The following is a 24,407-nucleotide window of genomic DNA, read 5'->3' on the forward strand; positions in this document are numbered from 1 at the left end:
ATTACCGTCAACCAAAGCAAACAGCACGGAAAGCTTCGCTTACACCGATCCCCACAATGCGGGGGATCCACATAACTTTAATAACCTGGGATTGTTGCTACGCGCATATTAACCATTGACATAAAAGAATGAACACATAGTACTTTGCCTCGACACAGTGGCTTGGAAATAAGGACGCGACAAGGGCGCGCTTTATGAACTCCTTCCATAAGCAGCGTTGTGTCCGTTTTTGTGTGCTCTTTTCTTGCGCCCCAATCAAAATTCGCGTAACTTAGTCTCTCGGTTTACTTAGCTTTAAGAGCACGTACACCGCGGAAGGAAAATCGGTGTTTTCATTATCGCCATCCTAATAGTTATCGGATCGGACAACACGATGACCGAGCGCACTTAGTGGTTAGGCGCGTTTATGGCAAACACTTCTGCATTCCTAATCACAAGCACCTCGAAGCGAAGCATGGTTTCGAAGATTGTGCTCCGGTGATCTTGATCAAAATGCGCTTATGTATTCCTCCGTATAAAACATATTACCCGCGTAAGGCTGACCAAGCAGCCGCGTCTTCGCCAAGCTGCGCATCGCTACCGAAGTGTCTCTCCTGACGATAAACAACCACAAACGCGCAGCCCATTTTTCTTTTCTCTCTTTTTCCCCCGGGACAGCCGTGACATGGTTCATGCTCTAGGGATAACGCCGCGCTTACACCAACAGAGTTGGCAGAAGCATTCCTGTCATCGCACCCCAGAGAGGCCAGCCTGCGGGGTAGTAAGCGCGCTTAACACTCGTCGCCAAGGGACAACAGTCTTCCACGGCTCGCAACAACAAGAGCATCAGTATCACCATCCCGGGACGAAAGAACAACACGCTCGGCAGGGAACAGCGATCGCGATGAAGCACGACCCTTCTTCTTCGGACGGCGCAGTCTACGCGTGCGGCTTCCAGAAGAACAAGTACCTCGACGGCGAGCGCCGATGCCACCAACACTGGCCCGAGTTCTGCGGCCGATGCAAGCTGGGGGCAAGCCCCATCGACGGCGCCATGGCTCGTGGCCCGTGCCACCGCGTGCGGTTCTCGGCGCGGGCCAGCCAGTGCGCCGCCACGGCAGCAGCGATGCAGCCGGGGCGCGGCGGCCACTGGACCATCAAGCTGCCCTCGTCCGACTTCCTGCTGGCCGCCGCCGGGGCTGCTGCGACCACACGACCCGCCACCGCCGCCGCCAAGGCGGTGGTGGGAACCAAGCCTGCCATTGCTGCTGCTACTGTCGCGGTTACGGTCGAGCCGCCGCAGCCCACACAGCCGCCGTCGCAGCCGCCGTCGCCGCCGCCGCCGCCGCAGGCCACGACGAACCACAACTACCAGCACCATTCGCAGTGGGCACTGCAAAACTACATGCAGCTCGTTTGCCGCGACAGGCGCGCAGGTGCCTCGCAGCTGCCGCCGCAGCAGCCGCAGCAGCAGCGCCACAAGCAGGCTTCGTCCCGCCTCGCGGACGTGGTTGCGGCGGGCACCTTCTACACGGCGACCGCGGCGACGTCCTACTGGCAGCAGCAGCAGCAGATGCCCGACGACTCCTACGTCGTGTACCGCACCACCGCAGCCGAACAACGAGTTTTCCAGCAGGTGATTGACTCGCCACAGTCATCTTCTTTCTCCTCTTCTTCCTCTTTCTCGTTCAACTGCTGATGAGGTGCCTCGCGCTGGCACTACGCGAACCGGATTTGGCGCACATGTATTCGAAGTGATGCCTTTTCTCAGTTTTCTCTTTCTTTTTTTTGTTTATTTTTGCGTGAAAAAAATGTTAGGTCATGAAGTAAGAAACAAGATCTGGTGGTATCGTAAAGGCGAACTCGCTTTCTTGCCTGACAGCTGTCTTCGGTATATCAAAGAAGGCGTTAAATAAAATTAGGGTTCCTTGGGTGGACCAACCATAGAATTGACTACCGCTTTGTAATCCGGGAAGTCTGTTCTCTGGCTTTGTAAATCCCGTCCCAGCACTCGATCACAGCTCAATGAGAACTATACCTACCGTTAACTAAACGTGTCCAGGTATTCGCAAAGGCAGGCAGCTCAGCAGCCCGGAAAAAACATCGCGGGGTTTGACGTATAGCAGGACGATTCAAGGCTATTGCAGACGCCGCATAGTAAATTTCAGCCACCTGGAGTTGCTTAACGTGCATGCAAGTTAAGCGCAGGAGCGTTCTTGCATTGGGTACCCCCGATCGTAATGAGGCAGTCGAACCAGCGACCTCGCGCTCAGCACCAAAATGCCGTAGCCACTGAGCTATCGAGGTGAGTCGGGGATCTCTAACGTGGCAAGCTGGCTTTCAGTGTTCGAACTCGCGCTCGCGCTCACGCCGGCAGCCATCGTCGTCGTCTTCGTCGACGGCGGCACCGGTTACGCCGGCCGCCTTATAGGAAAATAATCTTTTGCAATTGACTCATGCTGAAAGTATCGAAAGCCAGCATCATCGTGACATATCTGGCTACTTATGTATACCGGTCAGATAACATGTTATCTGACCGACAAACATGTTTCTGGTCGCTGACCGATTTGAAAGTTAATTGATATTGAAGCTTTGTCAATCGTTCAGAATGCGAGCGTTTTGGACAAATAACACGCGTGGGTCATTGTGAGCATCGCGCAAACGGACGACGATGACCAAATGAAAAGACATAGGACGAGCGCTGTCTCTCAACTGAAGGTTTATTCGGAAAAACGTGCTAAAATAAGACAGCCTTGATACAAATACGGCAAATTCCTTAATTAATGTCACTGCAAGAACAAAATCGTGAGCCATCAATAAAAGTTGTTTCGTCTCTCGATACCGATACAATGCCGACGCCTGGTTGTAACCTTAAGACAATTTTCTTTATTTGTATGAAGGCTCTCATACTTACATATTATGTTCATATATATATAGACGGTGCTCGTTCTGTGCTTTCCTTAGTCGTCGTCCGTATGCGCGCTGCTCACACTGCATCATTTTCATCTTGCTCGCTTCCCCACCCTTCTACAACACGCATGGCTTCCGAAACTTCAATGAACTCAATTAACACATGGTTTTCCAAACATCACTTAACCAGCCGCGGAAACGGCTATGGCGTTAATTGCGTTGCTTAGCTCGTGAAGTCGTGGGTTCCATTGTGGCCGCGGCGGCCGCATTTCGACGAGGGCTGAATACAAAAACGCTCGCGTACTTAGATTTAGGTTTACGTATAAAGAATCCCCAGGTTGTCGAAATAATCTGGCATAGCTGAGTACGGCGTTCCTCGTAATTCCAGCTGCGTCACAGTTAATGACTCCACGGCGGCGAGCTGGTGCGGGAAATTCAAGGCGGCGGCGCCACATGTATTCCGTTCTTGCGTCTTTTCAGGCTTACCAAGCACATTTCCATGGATGTATACGAGTGGCTTCATTGGAATTCCAGAAGGGTATAATTTACTAATGCAGCTCAGGAGTGACTCCAGAAGTGCGTGCAACGGCAGCGTTTCGTCAAAGATCACACATAGTCAAAAATAGCAGCGAGCCTTTTATTGATTTCTGCACTCGCACTTTTAATGAGTTCTGGAAGTCTCTGTGCAGGAATTTGTGGGTATACAGCTGCCCCACCTCGAACTTTTCGAGCCCTCCGTACGAGCAAAGCTACAGGGTTCGTTCGAAGTGAAACGCGGTAAACTCGGTTCGTCCACATAATTTGCCACGATCTCGGAAACGAGTCGTGCGCACAACCGCTCTGGTCGTCGGACACCATGACTAAAATTTTATACTTCTAGAATAAGCAAGTTATCCAGGTCAATCCTAAGCCGTCTACGAGCACGGAATGCTGAAAACGACGTGTGCAATACATCCGTACCATTTGTCTTGCCACAGTTTGACCTGAGATGCCGTTGGGCGCAAATGGAAACACGTGCGCACTCTGTCTTCTTGCTGTCGAGCGCTTCGCATACAGTACGAAGACTTTTGCTTGCTCTACCAACAAATGGTAGTCATGTGTCGACGTTAAACTGCAGTCGGGTCAAATTTCTGAACTACGACCTGTCGTAAAAAGTCAGTCCACTCTGTCCGAAGGAAGCGAGAACTATTTCTCGTGTGGTGGCTGCATTTGACGTCTCAATGTTACAAAGCGAGTGCTTTCTAGAGAACAGGCAACTTAACTCGTCGGCAACAAGACATTTCCGCAGAACATTTTGGCCCGTATTTTGGCTCATTGTCGTATTTTTCAATTGGTTGACACCATGCGTCCCACGAGAGTCCTGATCTGATAAGCTACACATACGTTGTCACTCTTGCAAGTGACTTCAAACAACTTTTAACAAACACTACAGACGATAACACCCCTGGTCTTATTATATTTAGGTGCACGTTAAAGAACCCCAGGTGGTCTAAATTAATCCGGAGTCCCCCACTAGGGTGTGCCTCATAATCAGATGGTGGTTATGGCACGTAAAACGCCATAATTTAATTTGGTTTTACTCACTCTGACTGCCCACTTAACCTCATAGTTGGCGGGGTCGACCATTCCAAGTGCCGTCCTTGTTTGTGTTTTGTGTCCACTGCATTTCTTTTTATATCTTTTTTTTAATTATTTTCGAGATCGTTTACTATATACCTGTATACGCATACTATATACCTGTATACGCCTGTATACGCATACTTCGCTCAGGTCGGATCATACGCGTCGTGGCGTGACATGCGCCCCAAGATTGGCTGCCTGCCAATCGGACAGACCACGTGCGCCGACGGTGACGGCCACCACGAGCCCAGCGACCACCAGGACGGCGGGTTCACGCATCAGGGCCAGCTGCAGTCCTTCCTCGCGTTCCAACACCAGGAGCACCAGCAGCAGCAGAATTGGGACCAGGACAGCTACCTGCCTTACCAGGACGGCGTGCCGGGCATCAACGGACAGGTGCATGCGGAAACGGCTTTTGCTACGGCTTTTTTAGATGTTCACTTGTTTACTCGTGAGTTGTTTACGCCGTGAGTCGACTTGCCTGTCTCCATCTATATACCCCTCCTGGCGCGTTAATGCGAATCGCCTACCCAGCGCATTACCGTTGTTTACTCGGATACAATGCGATAGAAACGCGATGCTGCGCCGCAGTCACATTCGCGTGAAGGCGCCTAGTCACCAGCATTCGCTGAATTGAATGGAATTGAAATTTTATTCCGCAAGAAGAAAAAGTTGCGAGGAGGACCGGTAAAAGCTGTGAGAACAGCTTGAGGAGCCCTGACCCCCCTAGCACACGGGGCAACATGAAAGTGTGCGGCTAAGGGAGTACAACCTAGTAAGAGGAGAAATAATACAGGAGTTATAAAGCGTCACTCCAAAAGGGGATTATAAAGCAGTCGTAAAGAAAAAGGAAATCATCGTATCACATCATTATACAAACATTAAACGCAGTTGTTTTGGTGATGTACCAGATATGTCAATGTTATTTTCCTTTATTGTGTGGTTTAGAAGTGTATAGGCAACTGAAATTTTAACTTTTTATTTCCGCAATTGGTTCTACATTTGGCGACATACCACACTTCAGGATGGCGTACATTATAAGCAAGGAAGTTTTTCTCTAGCGTTGCTAGGCTTGTCATGGCATCATTTTTTTTTTCAGCAAACCGAGTTTATATAAACAGCATAGCTTGTAATCATACATTGATCGAACCTGAATGATGTGGTGCTTCTTAAATAAGTCTGCAGTGTGGTAGCGCTATGGGACTTTACAGGCTAGGCGTAAAGCTCTTTTTTGCAGGACGGTAAGTTTGCTAATGTTTGCAGCTGTTGTTGACCATACAAGAAACGCGTAAATTAAGAAAGAAGAAAATAGAGTTATATAATGAGTATTTTACCAGAGGCAGGAAAATAGGCAGTTCGTTCCGGTATCAGCATGCCGATTCCGCGGGAAATGTAATCAAAGGCGTAGATGTATCTTTGCAAGGCTTATAATGTGAGAAACGCCAAAAGTGAGAAAATGCGTGCGCTGTCTAGCGCGTCGAACTGCAGCCACCGTGTTGCTGGTGGATTACATTGACACTGGTGCACAAAGGTGGGCGACCTCACGAGGTTCCGAGCTTATGAGGTAAACCTCGCTTTGAACTCAACTCCACAAATAGAAGTGAGCAAAGGGTAAAAATTGTCATTCGCCTGAATATAACACGAAGCTTCGAAGAAATTTTGTGATGTTTCGGGGACCGAACACTGGACCAAAGCATTCCTAGGGCAGTTGTTATACCATCTGAGCTAACTTGGAGGCTTGCAGACCGCATAGCAAGGCTAGGTAAATTCACCACTCACAGCGCAGAAACTCTAAATATGGGAAATCATTTATGCAGAAATCCTCCAAAGTGAGGTATAAGATTCATGAAAGAACAGTTAGCAACCCGAGGCAAATGAGTTATTTAGTAGATCTTCTTCCTCATGTAAATTTTACGTTTTGAGAAATATGTCTACATGTAGCTGTAGTTTAACCTAAGTCTCCAAATGTATTGACAATGCACGAAGCTATAAAATGTCGTCTAGCGCTTCTCCCAATAAGTTTAAGAATGTAACAACAAGCTAAATTTTCGACCCTTCTACGGAAGAAACCTACACGGGTTTCTCGGTCTTCCTTCGTCCAAATTTTTCACTTTCATGAATGTTCCTCCGACTTTCTGATTTCCGCGGAATTAATTTTTCAAAATAAGGCGACGTTGGCGACTGCTATAGGCTCTAGCAGGTCAACTGCTACAGAGTCAAATGGTGTTCAGTAGTAGACCTTCCTATGTAAATTGATATTTCTTGAGAAATGTCTTCATGTCGCTCTAGCTTACCTAAGCCTCAAGATGTCTTGACATAGAATGTTTCGCAGCTGAAACCTCAGGCCAAAGGAACTTTTAATTGAAACGTCATATTTTCGCCCCTGCGCAATAAACTCTAATGAAGTCTGCGCCCTTGTCGTGTGTTCTGTTAACCTTAGTGCCGTTCTCGCGCAGTTTGCAATAGTATGTCAGCGTACCAACAATCCATGCTAATCGCCATTTAGAGGTATACTTAATTCGCTCACCGAATAACGAAGAACAATTGACCTCACTTAGGAAGGGACGTTGAGCTTGAGGACCCGATTTCAACTTCAATAATGTGCCGTGCTAGAAGGACGTTGAGCTTGAGGACCCGATTTCAACTTCAATAATGACGTTGATAAGAAGTCAAGGTGAGGTCGCTGGCAGCCGCCGAAAAATGTGTGGTCGCCTATAACCACCTCAACCACACGGGGTGAGGTTGAGTAAGGTCGTGCCTTGTGAGGGCATTTGCACACATTTGCTGGTGCGTATAATAACTACTGTGGCAAGACATGTGCTACAGACGATGCACGATGCTATAGACGTGGAACAGGTAGGCAACGTCGCTAAATCAAGGTCGTAAAGAGTTGGTAGGCAGCAACAGATTTTTTTTTTCATTTCATACGTACTGAATAGTCGGGTCTAAGCAGGAGTGCAAAAGAAGCAACAAAAGTTCAACGAACCGCGTATAAAGTGCATAAGCATCCAATATGACGTCTTTGAAAAAAATCTGGGTTTTTTTTTGTTTGTTTTTTTGTTTTTTTGTTTTTTTTTTTTCGTGCCAGAACCACGATCTGATTATGAGGCACGCCGTAGCGGGAGACTCTTGCTCCGAAATTTTGACCACTTGGAGTTCTTTCAAGGAGTACCTAAATCTAAGTACACGGCCATTATTGCATTTTTTTTTACCCCCATCGAAGTGCAGCCCAGGAAGTGCACCCGTGACCTCGATCTCAGCAGTGAATTGAAGTCTGCAATAACAACAACAAATATTCCACCAATACTACTATATATAAACTACACAACAATTAGCCAGTCGATCAAAGGGTCTTGAGGAGTAGTAGGCAGTGTCACTATATCAAGGTCGTAAGAGGCCGCTAGGCAGCATCTGTTTTTGAATGCGTTAGCATGAGGAGTGTCAAAGTGGAAAAGAGTGTGTGGGAGGCCTTATGGGAGACCCTAAAAGTGTGCGTGCGTGTGATGCAATTGACGCTGGTCTGCCACGGACTACCGTCAGTGGCACTTTCGTTACTCGAAGAGGTAGGACGTGTGTCGACTGAGCTCCTGAACAACTTTGCAATGTGGTGAACGCGGTTTACATCATGAACCCGGTCGCACCCTCAAAGAGGGGCTACGTAATGTTAATTCAATTCTCTCGCATTTGCCGATAAATCGCCACTGTATGTATATTTTTTTTATTAGTCATAAGTACTGTAGGTCTTGGTCGGGCCCAAGCGAAGTAGAAAAAAAAAAGAGCAGCACAATGAATGGTACATTATAAGTGTACGTGTGAGATACCAATGTGACAGAACAGCCGCTTATGGTAAATTACAAATCACATTACATACTATGTGCTGCGAAGTGATGTAATATGAACATGTTACATGCCGAAGTTGACGTCTGCAATAACGTTACCAAAATATTGAACAAGTGGCTATACTTCCGATAGCTTGTTTTGGTGGGCTACCTGCCGTGGTGGTGTAGTGGCGTTGGCGTTGCACTGCTATGCACAAGCGCGCGGGATCAAATCCCGGCCGCGGAGGCCGCATGTCGATGGGGGCAAAATGCAAAAAAAAAAAAAAAAAAAAAACGCCCGTGTGCGTGCATTGGTTGCGCGGTAAGGAACCCCAAGTGGTCCAAATTAATCCGGATTCCCCCACTATATATACATACGACGTGCCCCACAATCATATCGTGGGTTTGAAAATATAATTGATCTATTCTATTCCCCCAGAATAGAAAATAGAATTGTTCTAGTGGGCTATTGCTGCTGGATACAAAGAATACTTGTGAAAGTGAATGTGGTCAATGGTTTGTTTGATCATATTGCTGTGACACGCTCGGACTGAATACCGAATATAGAACCATGAGGTCGTCAAGAGTTTATGGATGGCCATGGAATAGGAGGAATATTACGTGAATGCCTAAACATATAATACTCAATCGACATAGGACGCTACACCACAATCACATTTCTGTCACTCAGATGCAAGATGAGAATCTTTTTTTCTTCTTTTTTTTTCTGCCATTGTTGCGGATGGGAAGCTGTGAGCGTACCACGCTGCGCGCGTTGAGTCATTCGAGGAGCGTTGCTATGTAGTTCTGGGATTTCAGTTACGGGTAATAATCACGCCGTATACCAACGCAAGGCTAGGAAATCGGCAAACACCTCCGAGGACTAGTGAGTTTATGCGTCATAACGTTTCGCTGTGTGACGCGTTCTCTTACCAGAGTAGTTATGTGTACCGAGGTTTAATGCTGACTATTCGCGCATGAACCTCGGAGCGCATAGTTAGATTGCGTTAGATTGGTTTTGTACGGCTCCGCGTGGACCTTTTCCTGCCGTGGAAGCTAATCAGGTTGCATGGTCGTCGCAGTGACGACTCGCTTGATGCACCCTACCCTGCTCCCGAATTTTGTTCACATGCTAAGTTCAAACCGGTGACACGCTGAGCTGACCTTCATTTAGCACCCGCACACTAGTTTCACTTCATTGGACCACAAGCGCCACCTGGACTTAGTTGCTGAAACTGTGAACTCAAGAGCGCGAACCCCGAGGTGTCCGGTGCGCCACATTTTCAATATCGGAGGTCACCGCGAATTGCTGGAAATGTTTCATTCCTTGAAGCGCGTTTTGCACAACTGTACATGCCCAGGTTGCGTGGGAAATTCAAAAGCGCTGATAAATGTATTTAAAACATGTCACGTACACGTTGAAAGACTTCTGATCGAACCTGTGCTGCAAGTTTGAATAATGTGTGTTAAGTGTTTTTGTAAAACGAGTTGGAAAACAGACGAATGGGTATTAGTGATGCAAAACTATAGGTAAACTGACTATCGATAGTACCGATAGCGTTTTGAAATCAATAGTGTAAAAAAGTCTAGCGATAGTGTAACTATCGCTATAGCGTTATTTATAGTATTACGACATTTCGCTATGAAGTACAGTATCACTATTTATAAATACTCCGCTATCGACAGTGCGATCGATAGTTTACTTGGAAATATACTTGTACATGAAAATACACTTTAACAAGTCTATTCCTTTTGATGTATTGTGGTGTAAGAGCTTCTAAGAGGTTTCTCCTTTTTTTTTTTTTTTTTTTCTACAGAAAGTCTGCAGAGTCAAGGCCATAAGTCGAGAAGCTTTCAAAGACATTCTACGTGTATATATTTCACAGAATTAAGTCTACGGACTTTCTATAGAATTTCTAGATTCTCTAGAATAATATTTGTGAGGGTGGTCTGTTAAAGGCGCTTCGTTCAGTGTTCACGGGCATCGATGACTGCGCAGGAAACATTGGAACGCGAACGCTGCTAACAGCAGGTATCGCAATTGTTACTCAATTGCTAGACATATTCCTTCTGCAGATTTATTTTAAGAATGATGTACAGATGCGAGTTTGGAGACCACAGATGCCGCGAATTTTTTTCCATCGCAGCCTAGATATGCAAGTTGAAATCAAGTACTAGTAGTAACAGGCCACACCTGCTCTTCGACCAATGTAATGCATTGAGACAATTGCACATCGCACGGCTGTGCTATAACCTTTAAAGTTTATTGCAGATTCTATGGTCTCTAGTTTTTGCGCGTATGCTTTGTGTGGATATCATGTTTATGCAACTCGTCCATGTATGCCTAATATTTTCTTACATTGCGTATTCGGCTACTTGTATATCTTCCTTGTTTCAGATGTTTTGTTTGCTTTTTGTAGAAAACTAATTATCGTTCGGGCTTGTTTTGCGGTCGTTTATATTTGAAGACTATGCTTTATTCTGAACTGACTACTTCTTTTAGGAGCCTTTTAATTTATACCTGCATAATTGCACATTCTCCTTCAACGTTCTATAACAGCCACTGGATTATGGGTCCTGACGGACTGTGTGGGTTTATCTGCTTTATGACCACAAAATAAAAATCGAAAAAGTGGCTGGCGATGCGTTTAAGCCAAAGGTAAGTAAAACATAGTCGTTCATTATCCAAACATGACAAAGGGGTCACACGGAGATCACACACGAAATGATGAACAGTGAGATAACAAGAAAGCCACAGCCTGGAACCCGCGTTTCGACAAATGATAACCCGCCGTGGGGACGTAGTGGCCACGGCGGGTTATATTTAGGTGCACGTTAAAGAACCCCAGGTGGTCCACATTATTCCGGAGTCCCTCACTACGGCGTGCCTCATAATCAAATCGTGGTTTTGCAAGTTCCTTGTCCTGAAGAAGTCATATTGTCGTATTTTCGAAACGGCGGATGAAGTTCCCCTCGTTCGCCCACTTTTTATCATATACATTGCCATCATAGCTCTTCGAGTCTCTGGTTCAACATGGAGTCACGAGGTGGCGCCGCCAGTGCTGCTGCTCACGTCTGCGTCATTCCGTACGCTCGGGCTAACACTTTATTTGCGGGAGGCGCAGGGCGACGGCGACGCTCCCGCCTACGGAGGTGGCGCTGCAGCGCTGGGCGGGGCCGATGGTGCCGACGTGCTTCGCGATGAGCAAGACGAAGTGGTCGCGCTGCTGGCGGAAATCGACGAGCGCCACGAGAAACACCTGGCCTTCGAGCGGGTGCTGCAGGAGCGGGAGCCCACCTTCTGGAGGCACAGGTATGGTCGCGCGCTATATAGTTCAGCACGTGTCGTATTTCAACCGTATAGGTGCACTGCCTTCATACCCAAGGAATGTCCTGTGATACAGCGCCGCAATATTTTCTTTTAGTAAGTTCTTTTTGTCAACTGTGGAGGGTATTCTGTATGTGTCCACCTAGTGGACATGTCCATTTCGTTTGCAGCTGAAGTGCTGATTGGCTGGGGGCGCCCGTCTTCTTCTGACGCCTACTCCAGCCAAACTAATCAGAACTTCAAAACCAGACGAAATGGATATGTTTACTACGTGGACACTTACGGAATCCCCCAATGTCTCTTAAGAAACTGAAAAACAGTTGCATCAAACGGCAGAAGTATACATGCACACACACAGCAGCATATCCATGTACCCGGGGACAAAGGGACCATCTCAAGCTCAAGTTTGTCAGGTAAATACCTGTTTGCCTAAATGCGAGATAAAGGCATATTCGATTGCTGCATGCCTTTTCATCGTGCCGATCTTTCATCATCGGTGATACACAATTAATGGTCCTTAATGAAGTAGTATTGTATTGTTTTTTTGAAGACTGGTGGCAGTAAGATAGTTAAGCCCCCTGCACATGGTGCCGCATGCATACTGTATCGCGTTCATCAGTAAAATATACTGCGCTTAGAAACTGAAACACTGTTAATCAACAAACGCGCCAAGTTTAGATATCGCATAGCTTGCCGAAAACGGTGTTCGGTGGGGTCAATGGCAGGTCGCACTTTTAGAGAGGGAAAAACTTTTTTTTACAAATTAGTTGAGGTTATGATCCTTGGTTTAAACCCTGAAATATATATTTCTCAATTAAAGTGTCTACCAGACACAACTAGCAAATCGTTAGGGAAAACATTTCAAACTAGCACGAGCAAGGCCGTACCAGTCATGCCATCCAGCTTTGGTAATTTCCCGTGGCGGCGCTGTTAGCAGTACGCTGCTGGCGGCGTGTAGTGACAACCCAGAACCCAAGGACTGTACACGTCTACAGCGTACTAGATTAGAAGTGCATCTGCGAAAATACCGAGCCATGACGAGCTTGAAGCTGTCGCTTGACTTCAGTACATAAGGGTTTCCTGTATACATGACGCAAAAAAAAAAAAATCGCCAGAGACATAAGACTGCTTACGTGTGGTAATGCGCAAGCATTATAGTCCCTTTGGTGAAACCTTCAGTCAGCCAGATGGCTGCGACGTGACGTGTGCAATAACGCACGCACTAGGCACACTTTTAGTCAGCCAGAGCCGCTGTGGCGTCGGGGAAGCGTGGTCGTGTCGCACCCCAGATGCTCGTGTTTGAATCCCACCCAGTCCGAAATGTACTTAATTTTCTTTTCAAAGCGATTAATTTACTTTGTTTACAGGAACCTCCCTGAGAAATCTTGAGGTCAGTCCGAGCATTTTTGACGTGTTTTTACTCTTTGCGCCGTCGGCCACTTTTGGTACCATCGCTTGGTCCCGCCACAGCCAACGACGCCGGATTTTCGCGTAATGGGGCGCGTTATAATGCTTTCGAATTAAAATACAACTAACAAACCATCGATCTCACTCGTACAGGTGGCGCACGCAGACTCAGTTTCCGTCGCAGCACTTGCTGTTGCAGCAACAATTCATCGGCACGGCCGGTTCGTGCGACTCTGTGGACGTCTTCGTGGACGGCGGTGTCTGGCGTTCGGTATCCGATAATGGCCTCTACGACCGCAGTGATCGCAGGCTCTGCCCACCGTTCAGGGTGGTTCAAAGTAGGACGTCTTCAGTCTTCTTCGCTCGGTTCGCTGCCGACGACATAACTGCCAGGTACGGCCGAACAACGGGCTCGCCAACGCCTCCTCCATCGAGGGCTAGCACTCCGAGCCCGGTCCCCGTCGTCGCTGTGGTGACGAGCACCCCTCCGCCCCAGGACACCCCCGAGCCAGCAAACACTGCCACGTGCGCTCCACCCGAGGACAAGAACGAGAACTGCGTCGAACCGAAGTGCGCCGAAGAAGCCAGCGGAGGCAAGGTCGAGGAAAAGGCGAGCCCCTTAACCGTTCATCGCGATTCGCCGGTTCAGGTTAAGGAAGCTGCGTGCGCTCAGCCGGCGACGAAGAACCAGCAGCCGCCGCAGCACGTGCAGAGGCAAGAGCCTGTGGACGCGACGGCGATCCATCAACAGCGGAAGCCTGCCAATGACTACCGGCGGTCCACGTACCAGCGACGCGAGTACCACAGCACGCGTCGGTACAACGAACACGACCATTCGACGCCGCCACCTTCCTCACTAGACAGGGCCCCGGGAGCCGGGAGGCAGTTCAAGACGACCGACGGCGGTCGTTTCCCCCAGAACGGGCACTGCAGAGAGGCCTTCAACAACCGACCGCCAGCTAACCACCACCACCACCACCACTCGGACGGCGGCGCCTACGCGAGGGGCCAGCAGCAGCCGCCCAGAGGCGGGGGCCACTCAACGAACCGGAACCGAAACCGCCCCAACAATAACAACCGCCAGTGCAACGGCGCCAACCAGTGGAACAAGGACAGGGTGAGGCAGGACGCCGGCCCGGACGTCGGCAATCGCGGTGGGTTCGCCGGCCACCGCAGTTCGCTGCCCTACTGTTGCCGCAGCGTCGCCGGAGGCTCCAGGGTAGCCAGCCCAGCGGACGCGTCGGCACCAACGCCGCCACCGCCACCTTCGCATCGCGGACGCCGTTATAACAACAAGCAGAGTGCCGGTGGATCAGGAGGGTGCGGAGGACAGGCACAAGCCCAGAGGCAGTACTCGGCCTCGAAACCGAGTACACAACAGGTACCTCCCACCTCCCGTGACAACCAGTCCGCCGGCGCTAAGTCTGTGGCGGCCATCGACAACAATGGCGGCAGGCCTCCTTCGAACCGGAAGCCCAATGGGGATGGCTCATCGCGTAAGCCCCGCAGGCAGCAGCAGCAGCAGCAACAACGTGCAGACTACAACCAGCCGCGCTGCGCCAGTGGCAAAGCCGGCGAGTCGGCAACCACCACGTCACCCACGCCGGACTCGCGCAAGTCCTGCGAAAGCGTGCCCACTGGATGCGGCAAGGGCGACGCTGCCACGGCAGACTGCGCCGACGGCGATCTCCCGGACGATGGCCAAAACCGTCGCTCCATGTCTCTCAGGATGTTCTGGGAGAGAACCAACCTGACCATCTTTCGCAGACGGACATCCCAGTGAAACATCGGCTCGTATTGGCACACCTCGAAGCCGCAACTCCACGGTGTGGCTCGCTGCGCGCGCCCCAGTTCGGCAAGAGACGCTCTCTAACACCAGACGAGGCACCAAACACGTTGCACTAAAAGCCTACTTCCAACCTGGATCTCTAGCGTGCCTCATCTTTCGTTAAAGTCAGTGCTTCTTGCGTTGGCTTGACGGTTGACGGACAACGCGTTGGTTTGCTGACCTGCATGAACTCTTCACTTGTACATTTTTCCTGCTTTGTGGACCTTCTCCACCAACGTTGTGTGTGAAAGTGATTTTATTTTCATTAAAGCTTGTTTACTCACCGCAACGATGTCTTCAGCCTGGCGTAATATAGTTTGTTCTCCCCATAAAACAAGCGCTTTCACTGCGTCTGAAAAGTGCAACTCTTTAGGCCTTTCAACCAGAACGAAAAACTTGTTGGTATATATCTTTCAAATTGTGTTATGTAGAAGCATAGTCACCGATGTCATGAAGCGTAAAGCATCCATCGCACTTGGCCCGATCACGACGGCCGATAGTTCTTCGATAAGCAACGCGCTAAACTCTTAAGAACGTTGCTCAATTTGCAAAAAAAAAAAAAACTGTATAGGCAAGTGCTGCAGGGCTTGTTTTTCAGCGTGTTCCCAACACCTGGTGCAAATCTCTAGTTCTTTCGAGTTGCATTTGAATTTGACATAAAATACGTGGGGAGGCCGTTGCTGCTCGGAGGTATACTACAGTCTTGGGGCCCCAAAGAATTAGCGCCGAAGCCACTGCGCATGCGCGAGACGCGAACTGCCTTTGAATTTTGCGCCGGGCACGCTATTTCACTTTTGGGAGCCCCAAAAGCTGCTTCTTTCTGAGGTTTATGTGTCAAAACCAGTTATGTTAGGCACGCCGTAGTGTAGGGCTCCGGATTAATTTTGACCACCTGGGGTTCTGCCCCAAAAGCTTTGCGTCAACAAGCATGGCGGCACCCATCGAAGCGACGGCTCTAACCGAGCACTAAACTGAGCTCGATTCGTGATAACGCGTTAAGTTCGTAAGCTAGGAGAAGTGACTGCGGTTATTGATTTCTCCTTAACTAACGTGTGTAATGAAGATTGATTCATTATATACACCGCTGATTCCGAATTTGATTGCCGATTTCATGGCTCGTAGGCCTAACATGGATTAGCTTGGCTGGTGAAGGCACGTAAAGTTGGTTACTGAAAATTAATCGCAATAAATCGTTTGCTGCTAATAGAATAACCTATAAATTATACTCAAGCTCACAACCACAGGCCGATCAGTCCTCCGACGCACAGGATACGCAACCAACCTAGAACTCGATGGCAAACGTAAGAAAAAGATCATGTCGAAGCTCCGAGATTGTCTACAAGTTCATCAGATCCCTCGGAACATGCATCCAGAACACCATCGAGGCAGACGGGTCGCCAGGGTAAACGCCATCAGTCAAGCACCGTAACGACCCGCAGGTGCGCTACGTGGACGCAGCCCAGTATCCGGGCCGAAACGCCTTCGCCATCAGCGTCACAGACTACAGGGGGACGACACTGGCGTTGGCGACAATTCTCGCCAAACGCGCGGACAGAGCAGAGGAGACCGCTATAGCACTCGCCACCCATACAAGCGAGGATGCCATAGTGGTCTTCACCGACTCTCAAACAGCGGCACGCAACTACATGAAGGGCAGGATCTCCGTCAAAGCGATAAACATACTGAAACGTGGCGACACTCCTCCCCCCTACACCTGCATCATGTGGGTTCCGGGACACGAGGGACTCGAGGGGAATGAAGCGGCACACACCGCGGCCCGCGCAAGCGTCAACCGGGCCTCCCCGCACGAGATTCTCGACATGTCCCACCCACCCAAATCAGCGGAGGAAACGGAAACAATACCGCTAACTTACCAAGCACTACTGCAGCACTATCGGCTTGGACGCAGGGTATACCCTCCACCACATCCAAAACTAACGAGAAACGAAGGCACCGACTACAGGCGACTCCAGAGCAATACCTTCACCCACGGAAGCTTACTGCATCATTTCCACCCGACGCTATACAGCTACACCTGTCCACACTGCAACGTGCCAGACACCCTGGCGCACCTCCTACTGCAATGCAAGCACAGCCGAGCAAGCATCACAACGACACAACCAATAGCAGCAGACGTAGACCCAACCCTCCTCGCTGAGACGTGGGAGGCCGCGATCTCCAAGCCGGACCTGGTCGACCAGCGCGAACTCGTCGCCCGGGCCCGGAGGGCGATCCAAGCCAGAGGGTTCCTGGAATAAGGGACCCTCCCACCTCGACTGCCAACTCACTGCTTCAAATAAAGGTTTATTCAGTCATTCATTCAACGCAAAAACACGAAAGTCAAAATTACTCTTCTTATCATAAAATGGTATAGTTTATTTTAGTATTTATAGTAGTTTTTTCTTTGACACCGTAGTGGCGCTGCAAACGCAAGACGCTATTGTAAAACTCCTCACCCCTGCATGCCCCTATATATATATATATATATATATATATATATATATATATATATATATATATAGGGGCATGCAGGGGTGAGGAGTTTTACAATAGCGTCTTGCGTTTGCAGCGCCACTACGGTGTCAAAGAAAAAACTACTATAAATACTAAAATAAACTATACCATTTTATGATAATTGTACAATATATTGTAAAACTCCTCACCCCTGCATGCCCCTATATATATATATATATATATATATATATATATATATACATACACGCTAACACCCGCAAAGCTCTTTGGGGCCCCTATTCTAAAACTCTCCAATAAAGGAGCTGACAACTGGCAAGAATGTGGCGAGACGTTGAATGAAATTGACATGATTTATAGCGATAGAATACAGCACGCTGTTCGCGATTTAAGTAGAGATAATTTTAAGTTTGCAAGGAAAAGTCTCAAAATGCAGCAAGTGGCGCGTTCTTGCGGTAAAGTCTCGGTACTTCGGATGTAGTATATGAGATTACGTAAGTCTGCTGTTATTAGGTACAGCATACATATTGCTTAAAATTGCAGGTCATATACTATTAGGCTCTTGCGCTTTATTCTATGCCTATTACGAAGTACAGAAGGTGCACGCTAACGAGCCACGCTGCCTTCGTGGTGACGAGTGCAGTGGCAGAGCGTGCAGAGCTGTTTGACTGCATCGCAGCGCACGCGCGCGAGTTTGCGAGTGGTGTACCCCGAGTTCTGTGGTCTCGGTGAGATACGAAATGCCATCGACAAATTATGCCGTGAATGGGAGCCAGCACTGCAACAATAGCACTACTGGCGTATCCTACCACTTAGCTTGACTTGGTGTTAAAAAAAATATTTGGCCCTTCCACTCCGTGAAGATGATTAACGAGCGAAGCTGAAACGTGCGGCCCCGGTGTTTGTCACTGCGTTAATCCCGAGGGTTCATTAAAGTATTTCGCAATTGTGAGGTTACACACACGTTCGGCTGCGACGGAGAGAACGACGTCACTGACGGTATGCCCGCAGTCCGCCTTTGTCGCTTGCGATTCTTCGAAATGAAATTGCTTCAAAATTAAATCTGTCCGTCACGTAAGGCAATGAATGGCTCATACCCACTTCCCTTAAGTAATGGCTCATAGCCCCGTAACCGCGGCCTCCCCATTACGACGACAGAAGAGAAGTGAAATTCTGCGCTGCAATTATGAGCGGCAACGCAGCCCGCTGTGGAAGCAGATGACGATGACGAACGCGGGAGTAGTGTCTCGAGCGCGTGCCGAGCACGAGCCAACGAGCCAGCTGCGGAAGAAGACGACGACGCTCGAGCCAATGCTGACGATGATAGTTTTCTGTGGACAGGCGATTTTGCCTAACCATATAAAGCTTCGATTTAAAAGCCTGGTGTATACAGCCAGCAAAATCATGGCATTCGACATAATTTTGTGTTGCTTGGATGTAGTGTGCCGTCGCTGGGGCGTAGATTCGGACGCCAGCTATTATGGTAAAAATAATTCAGCGCTTCATAAAAAACACGAACCGCAGGAACATCGGCTTGATAAATGAAATATTACGTTCTTACAGCTACAGCCACGCTTGTCGTCTGCTTCCCACCAATGCCGGCGTATAATCGCTATCGCGCTCACCTGTCACTGTTTCCAGCATGTTTCTTCAGCACACTACGTCCTCAATGCAGACCGGAAAATTCTTATAAAAATGTCCCTCTGCGTTTTCCGCGTTACTACTGTATGATTGGACACTCAGACCAGTAAGCTTTCTGTCGCAGTAAAAGAAAACGGGTAGCATACAAGGTGGTTGTCAGACCCTTAAGCTAGATCGGTCTTTAGAGCTGGCTTCTCCACATTAATAGAAATTGCGAGGAGAAGCCCACCTTCTCATTTATTCCCTTCGTTTCGCGGGCAGTATCAAGTACGTAAAGGGGCCCTGAACCACGCCTCGGGCTTGGTGAAATAACATAGTCCGCGGGTAGCATACGCTGCTGTGAACATCTCAGCCACGTTTTGCTGTCGTATACGCGGTGCGTCTAGCTAGCAAGCGGAGCGCGAAGTTACCTTTCTCTATAACGCTCTCGTTTCAACAGAAGCCATAATCCTCACTCTCTTCTGTGTGCTTTATTACGTAACAAAGCACATTCTAATACGCGGCTGCTATTGGTCGCTGCGGTCGGCTACACCGCTTGCGCCGCGGGGTGCCGCCACGAGTCCACCGGCTAAGCGCACTGCGGCTCGCTGAGGACAACCGCGTTTGGCTTACGTTTAGCGCGTTATAGGCACCAAAATCGGAAGTCGTGGCCTCTACGTTAACATCCATAATGAAATCTGAACTGCGCGCCACGGTGACATTTCGAAGGCAGTTGTGGCCACTCCCCACTCCGCCGTAGCCTTCGCAGTGCAAGGCATTGAAGAAGGAGCGGGAGCACAGCGGAGGCCGTGTTCGAGTGCCAATAACTCCGCTTCTGCTGAACGCACTGACGTACTTTCTGCGGCAAAGTATTTCTGAAATAGCCTATTTTCGCTTAAAATGTCTTTCTCCACTTCGATAAATAGTGGTTCAGGGCCCCTTTAAAGGGGGCGCTCATGAATTCCCTTTCCGGCGACAGAATTCGAAACGCCTTACCGGAGAGCCTTCTTTTAATTACCACCATCTTCCTGGTTGTGGGAAAACACATGCTCTAATATAGGCATGCAAGCACATTTAAATCCCACCCTGTCAAAGTGTGATCTCCGTGGCTGGGTATCGAAACCTCGATGTTGGGATCAGCATCACAATGTCGTAATCACGAGCCATCACGCGACAAGTGATAGCTGAGCGACCAAAATTAATGACGCCGCACATGAGACGAGGACGGACTGCGCTGCCTCTTCTTGCGCCGTTTTTGCTATGTTCATCATATCGGAAAGTAACAGCTGCGAGTAAAAATAACACGCTGAGCAAGAGTTCGAAGTTCACACTTCATTAGTTAAAGCACTGACAATGCAAGCGATCTGGTGGCCGCTTGCCGTAGGCAGCCCTCAAAAATATATTGGCGGGAATCACCCAATTTTCTTTTAGGCCTGGCGAGTTTTTGGTCTAAGGTTACGTGGATTTCGCTACAATGGAAGTTTGCCAAAGTAATTATGTTGGTTAATAAATAAGAGGGAGGGTACTGACAACATCGGTCCCAATACAACTTAAGTCAGAGTAGTGAAAGTAATTGATAATATTCTTCGCCTGCGCATCATTACATTTTTATTATGAGAAATCGCTTCTTGGTCCTTGTCAAACGGACTTCAGTGTCGACTGCTCCATATGGCATGAACGTGTCGATTTAGAAAATATCATAGTCATACACCTCACACGGCGTCCCAAATAGAACGCTTTTTTATTGGCTCTTGCTATTGCTAAAACATGTACGACATCGTAGATTACGCTGTTTTCCTGTTTTCCGCTGTTACGCTGTTCTCCTACATCCTGAAGTTTTCCTGGATTTATACGTACAGTCGCGTGAGTTTATACATTCTAAGTGAAAGATAATTTCATTGCTACAGAAGCGGATTTTCTTCCTCTGAATACTAAATATAGAGCGGTACAGCAAGCCTCAGTCCTTTCCAGTGTAGTTTCATACAGCAGACTTCTGTTAAAACGAACTCCAAGGGACTCTGAAAGTTGGTTCGTCTTAGCATAAGTGCTCGGCTTCGAGAGAGAGAGAGAGAGAGAGTAAACGTTTAGTCAAGAAATGTTGATGTACGCTGGCGAGGCGTATTCGAGAAGTGATCCGCAAAAGTAAAATCCGAGTTCACCGAAATATCCACGACACAGAACAATAAATTAAACAGAAATAAACTCAAAAGCGCGTATGTTTATATATAAGAAGCGTAATTTATTGTACTTTCACGATAAAAAGCATTGCTCAGTACGCAAATATGCAAGTGCCACCTAGCTGGACAGAACCAAGGTAATGTTGTTTGCCATCACTTGGAGATACTCAGATTGTTTTCTTTTATTTCATTCCGCCTAACTACATAATTAGTTTGAATTATTAATCAACTTCTCAAATATTGTAATTAGATGAAAAGTGTCAATGAGAAAATTGTAGAGCAGCATGAAAGAAGTGGGGCAGTTTCGCACTAGTTGCGCGAAGACTGGGCAAACAGCGAAGCTGGCGGCCCCACCTAGCTTATCTTTGTTCGGCTAAGTTTCTGCGGGGTTATGCTTCGAGACTCGGCCAAGTTTCCGGCGAGGTCATGATTCGACACTCGGCCAAGTTATGCGTGGTTATGGTAGATGATGTTCATGTTCACTTGCCGCTGGAAATTATCTAGGACTCGCAGGCACGGATCGTTTTGGCGACGCTTCTGGTTGCTCAAACGGGATTGCTCCCTATCACGGGCTCGAAACTCGAAAAGAAGCGCGCGAGTACACGCAACGTACCTAGAGCGGCCAGTCGGGTGGCAATTTCGCGTGTACTCGCGGGCTTATTTCACGCTCGGAAAGACACTTTTATGTAGCACGTACTTGTAGCAGCAGAAAGATGCATCGGAAGTTTTTCATGTTGCCCTACAATTTTCTCACTGACACTTCTCATCTAATTATAATATTTGAGAAGTTGGTTAATTAATTGAGACTAATTACGTAATTAGGCGGAATGCAAAAAAATATAATCCGAATATCTCCAAGTGACGGCAAACAACATTACCTTGGTTCCGTCCAGCTACGTGCATGGCATTTGCGTATTGTTTACAATCTTGGTGCATGATAGTTAATCATGCACCAAGATTTTTTTCCGTGCTCACGTTGGTTTCGACGGGAATTCAGGACGCAGGCTCCCTTCCCAAGCGCATGACCCCAGAAGAAAGTCGAACGCCAGGCCGGGGCACGCTTGTACCCATTTGAACCAGTGGGTGCCCGGCGGCGGTGGGAATCGAACCCATAGCCTCCCGCAGCCGAGGCGGGCGCTCTACCACTAGGCCACTAATCATGCATGATGTATAATCGATTCCGACTGCCTGCCCTCATCATTACTCCTCATTCCGCCTGTTTTTCTCTTCTGTTTGCCCCTGAGCAGATTAGCAGGCTGGAGGACACTCTATTTATTTATTTATTTATTTATTTATTTATTTATTTATTTATTTATTTATTTATTTATTTATTTATTTATTTATTTATTTATTTATTTATTTATTTATTTATTTATTTATTTATTTAAATACTCGCAATGCCATTGCGGCGTTACAGAAAGGAGTGGGGTTACAAGTTCGAAATGGCAATCTTGAATGATGCATGCTCACGGTTGCTGGCGACGGAGGCGGGGAGGTGATTCCATTCGGATTATGTTTTCAGCACGTTGGTCTGGCAGAACGGCAATTGAACTTTGACGCGGGCTGAAAGGTAACAAGGTGGCAAGAACAACGTGCGTTTCAGTTCAGGATTCATAAAGAAGATTTTATGAAAGAGACATAAGGCGGGCCTGCTTCCTTCTGATAGAAAAGCTATGGAGGCCTAGAGAAGTTTTCATGAAAATGATACTGGCGGTGCGAGAATAATTAGAAACAATGAACCGAGCTGAACGATTTTGGAAGGCTTCTAGTGCGTTTAGAAGTGTAGAAGAGTGAGGATCCCAGATTGAAGAAGCGTACTCGAGTTTAGACCTGACTAAAGTTTTGGATAGAAGAAGTTTTAAGGAAACCGGAGCCAAAGAAATTTTGCGCCGCAGAAAACTAAGAGTGCAGTTTGCATTGTTAATCACGTAACAAAAATGAGGATTACGTTATAAATTTTATCTATGTGGACACCTAGGTATTTATATGTATTGACAGATGACAACTGAAAGTTAGTAATGGAATAAACAGGGGTAGAACAGTCAGTAGTTCTTCGGGAAATCCTCCTTATTCTGCACTTGTTAACATTCAATTTCATGGACCAGAGTGAACACCAAGAAGTAATACTGTCAAGATCACATTGAAGTTGTGAAGAATCAAAAGGGTTAGTTATTACGCGGTAGAGGATGCATTCATCGGCAAATAGCCTGATTGATGATGTAATGCAGGTGGGAAGGTCGTTAATGTAAATTAGAAACAATAAGGGTCCGAGGACGAAGCCTTGCGGTACACCGGATGTGACAGATCAATTGCGCGAGTTATTACCGTTAGCAGATACAGGCTGGGTTCTGTTAGATAAGCATTTAATACACTGCAATAAATTCGAGTCAACATTTAGCATGCTCAGTTTTAGTAAAAGTAAACGTTGAGAAACGGTATCAAAGGCTTTTTTTTTTTTTTTTTGGGGGGGGGGGGGGGGGGGAATCAAGGGAAATACAGTCAATAATAAAGCTTCGCTTCATATGCATTACAGCATTGGTGTTGAGTCTGCTTAATTCTTTTGTAACTACGTGCGGCCTTAAGAACAAACAACAGGCGTAATACTTCATCGCAGCTTAGCAGCAGCGTCGAGTTATTGTACAGAGTAAATCTGTGCGTTTCCCTGTAATTGTTCTTCGGTTATGCAAACGAACTTGAACCGGTTGGAACCAGTTTAACCCTTTAGTTTTTCCTTTAATTCAGTTCAGATTTCGTCCGCACATATATAGATTATGTAGCTGTAGCTCCAAGGCTACATGCATCGCCCTGTTATTTTCTAGAAACGAGAAGCATTATACGCTTTTCATATAGAACTTCCCATATGTGTGTTGCAAACATCGTTCTTTATCTAAGATCACGAGTTCCTCCTCTTTCGTGCAGGTGGGTACCCCTCTTTATATTTCGAGGAAATGCGTGGAAAATGTTAAGGGCGATATGCAGGCAATTTTTGAAGTGTGTAGGTTATTTAGGGGCTAAATAAAAATTGTTACACCCACGTTCTCGGCCTGTTTAAATACGTTATATGAAACGCTTACAAAGTTTCACCTCTACCCTGGGAGGGCAATATTATATTTAGAGGACATGTGGGTCATATGCCATGGCTGACGTCTACCGAAAGTGGAAGTATGTTGGTCATTTATGCGCTTTGAAGATAATTACTAAATACTCGTTCTCCCCAATTTTTATGCGTTATACGAGGTGCGAATAGT

The 24,407-nt window shown here is 47.6% G+C and overlaps 1 protein-coding gene across 1 annotated transcript; it reads left to right on the plus strand.

Annotated features, from left to right (window-relative positions):
* Positions 1 to 690: 690 nt before the first annotated feature.
* LOC119450540 (uncharacterized) lies at positions 691 to 15,170 on the plus strand. Its single transcript, XM_049665939.1, has 4 exons — positions 691 to 1,615; positions 4,660 to 4,905; positions 11,453 to 11,640; positions 13,216 to 15,170. The coding sequence occupies exons 1-4, from the start codon at positions 884 to 886 to the stop codon at positions 14,843 to 14,845; spliced, it is 2,796 nt and encodes a 931-aa protein (XP_049521896.1). The 5' UTR covers positions 691 to 883; the 3' UTR covers positions 14,846 to 15,170.
* Positions 15,171 to 24,407: the final 9,237 nt, after the last annotated feature.

Source organism: Dermacentor silvarum, chromosome 4 (genome assembly GCF_013339745.2).
Source record: "Dermacentor silvarum isolate Dsil-2018 chromosome 4, BIME_Dsil_1.4, whole genome shotgun sequence".
NCBI lineage: Eukaryota > Metazoa > Arthropoda > Arachnida > Ixodida > Ixodidae > Dermacentor > Dermacentor silvarum.

Bases quoted from the DNA above. Each gene is read 5' to 3' on its own strand.
- LOC119450540 (XM_049665939.1), top strand. From the start codon at position 884: ATGAAGCACGACCCTTCTTCTTCGGACGGCGCAGTCTACGCGTGCGGC. The intron at 4,906-11,452 runs GTGCATGCGGAA...CGGGAGGCGCAG, and splicing joins TGCCGGGCATCAACGGACAG to GGCGACGGCGACGCTCCCGC. The intron at 11,641-13,215 runs GTATGGTCGCGC...TCACTCGTACAG, and splicing joins CCCACCTTCTGGAGGCACAG to GTGGCGCACGCAGACTCAGT.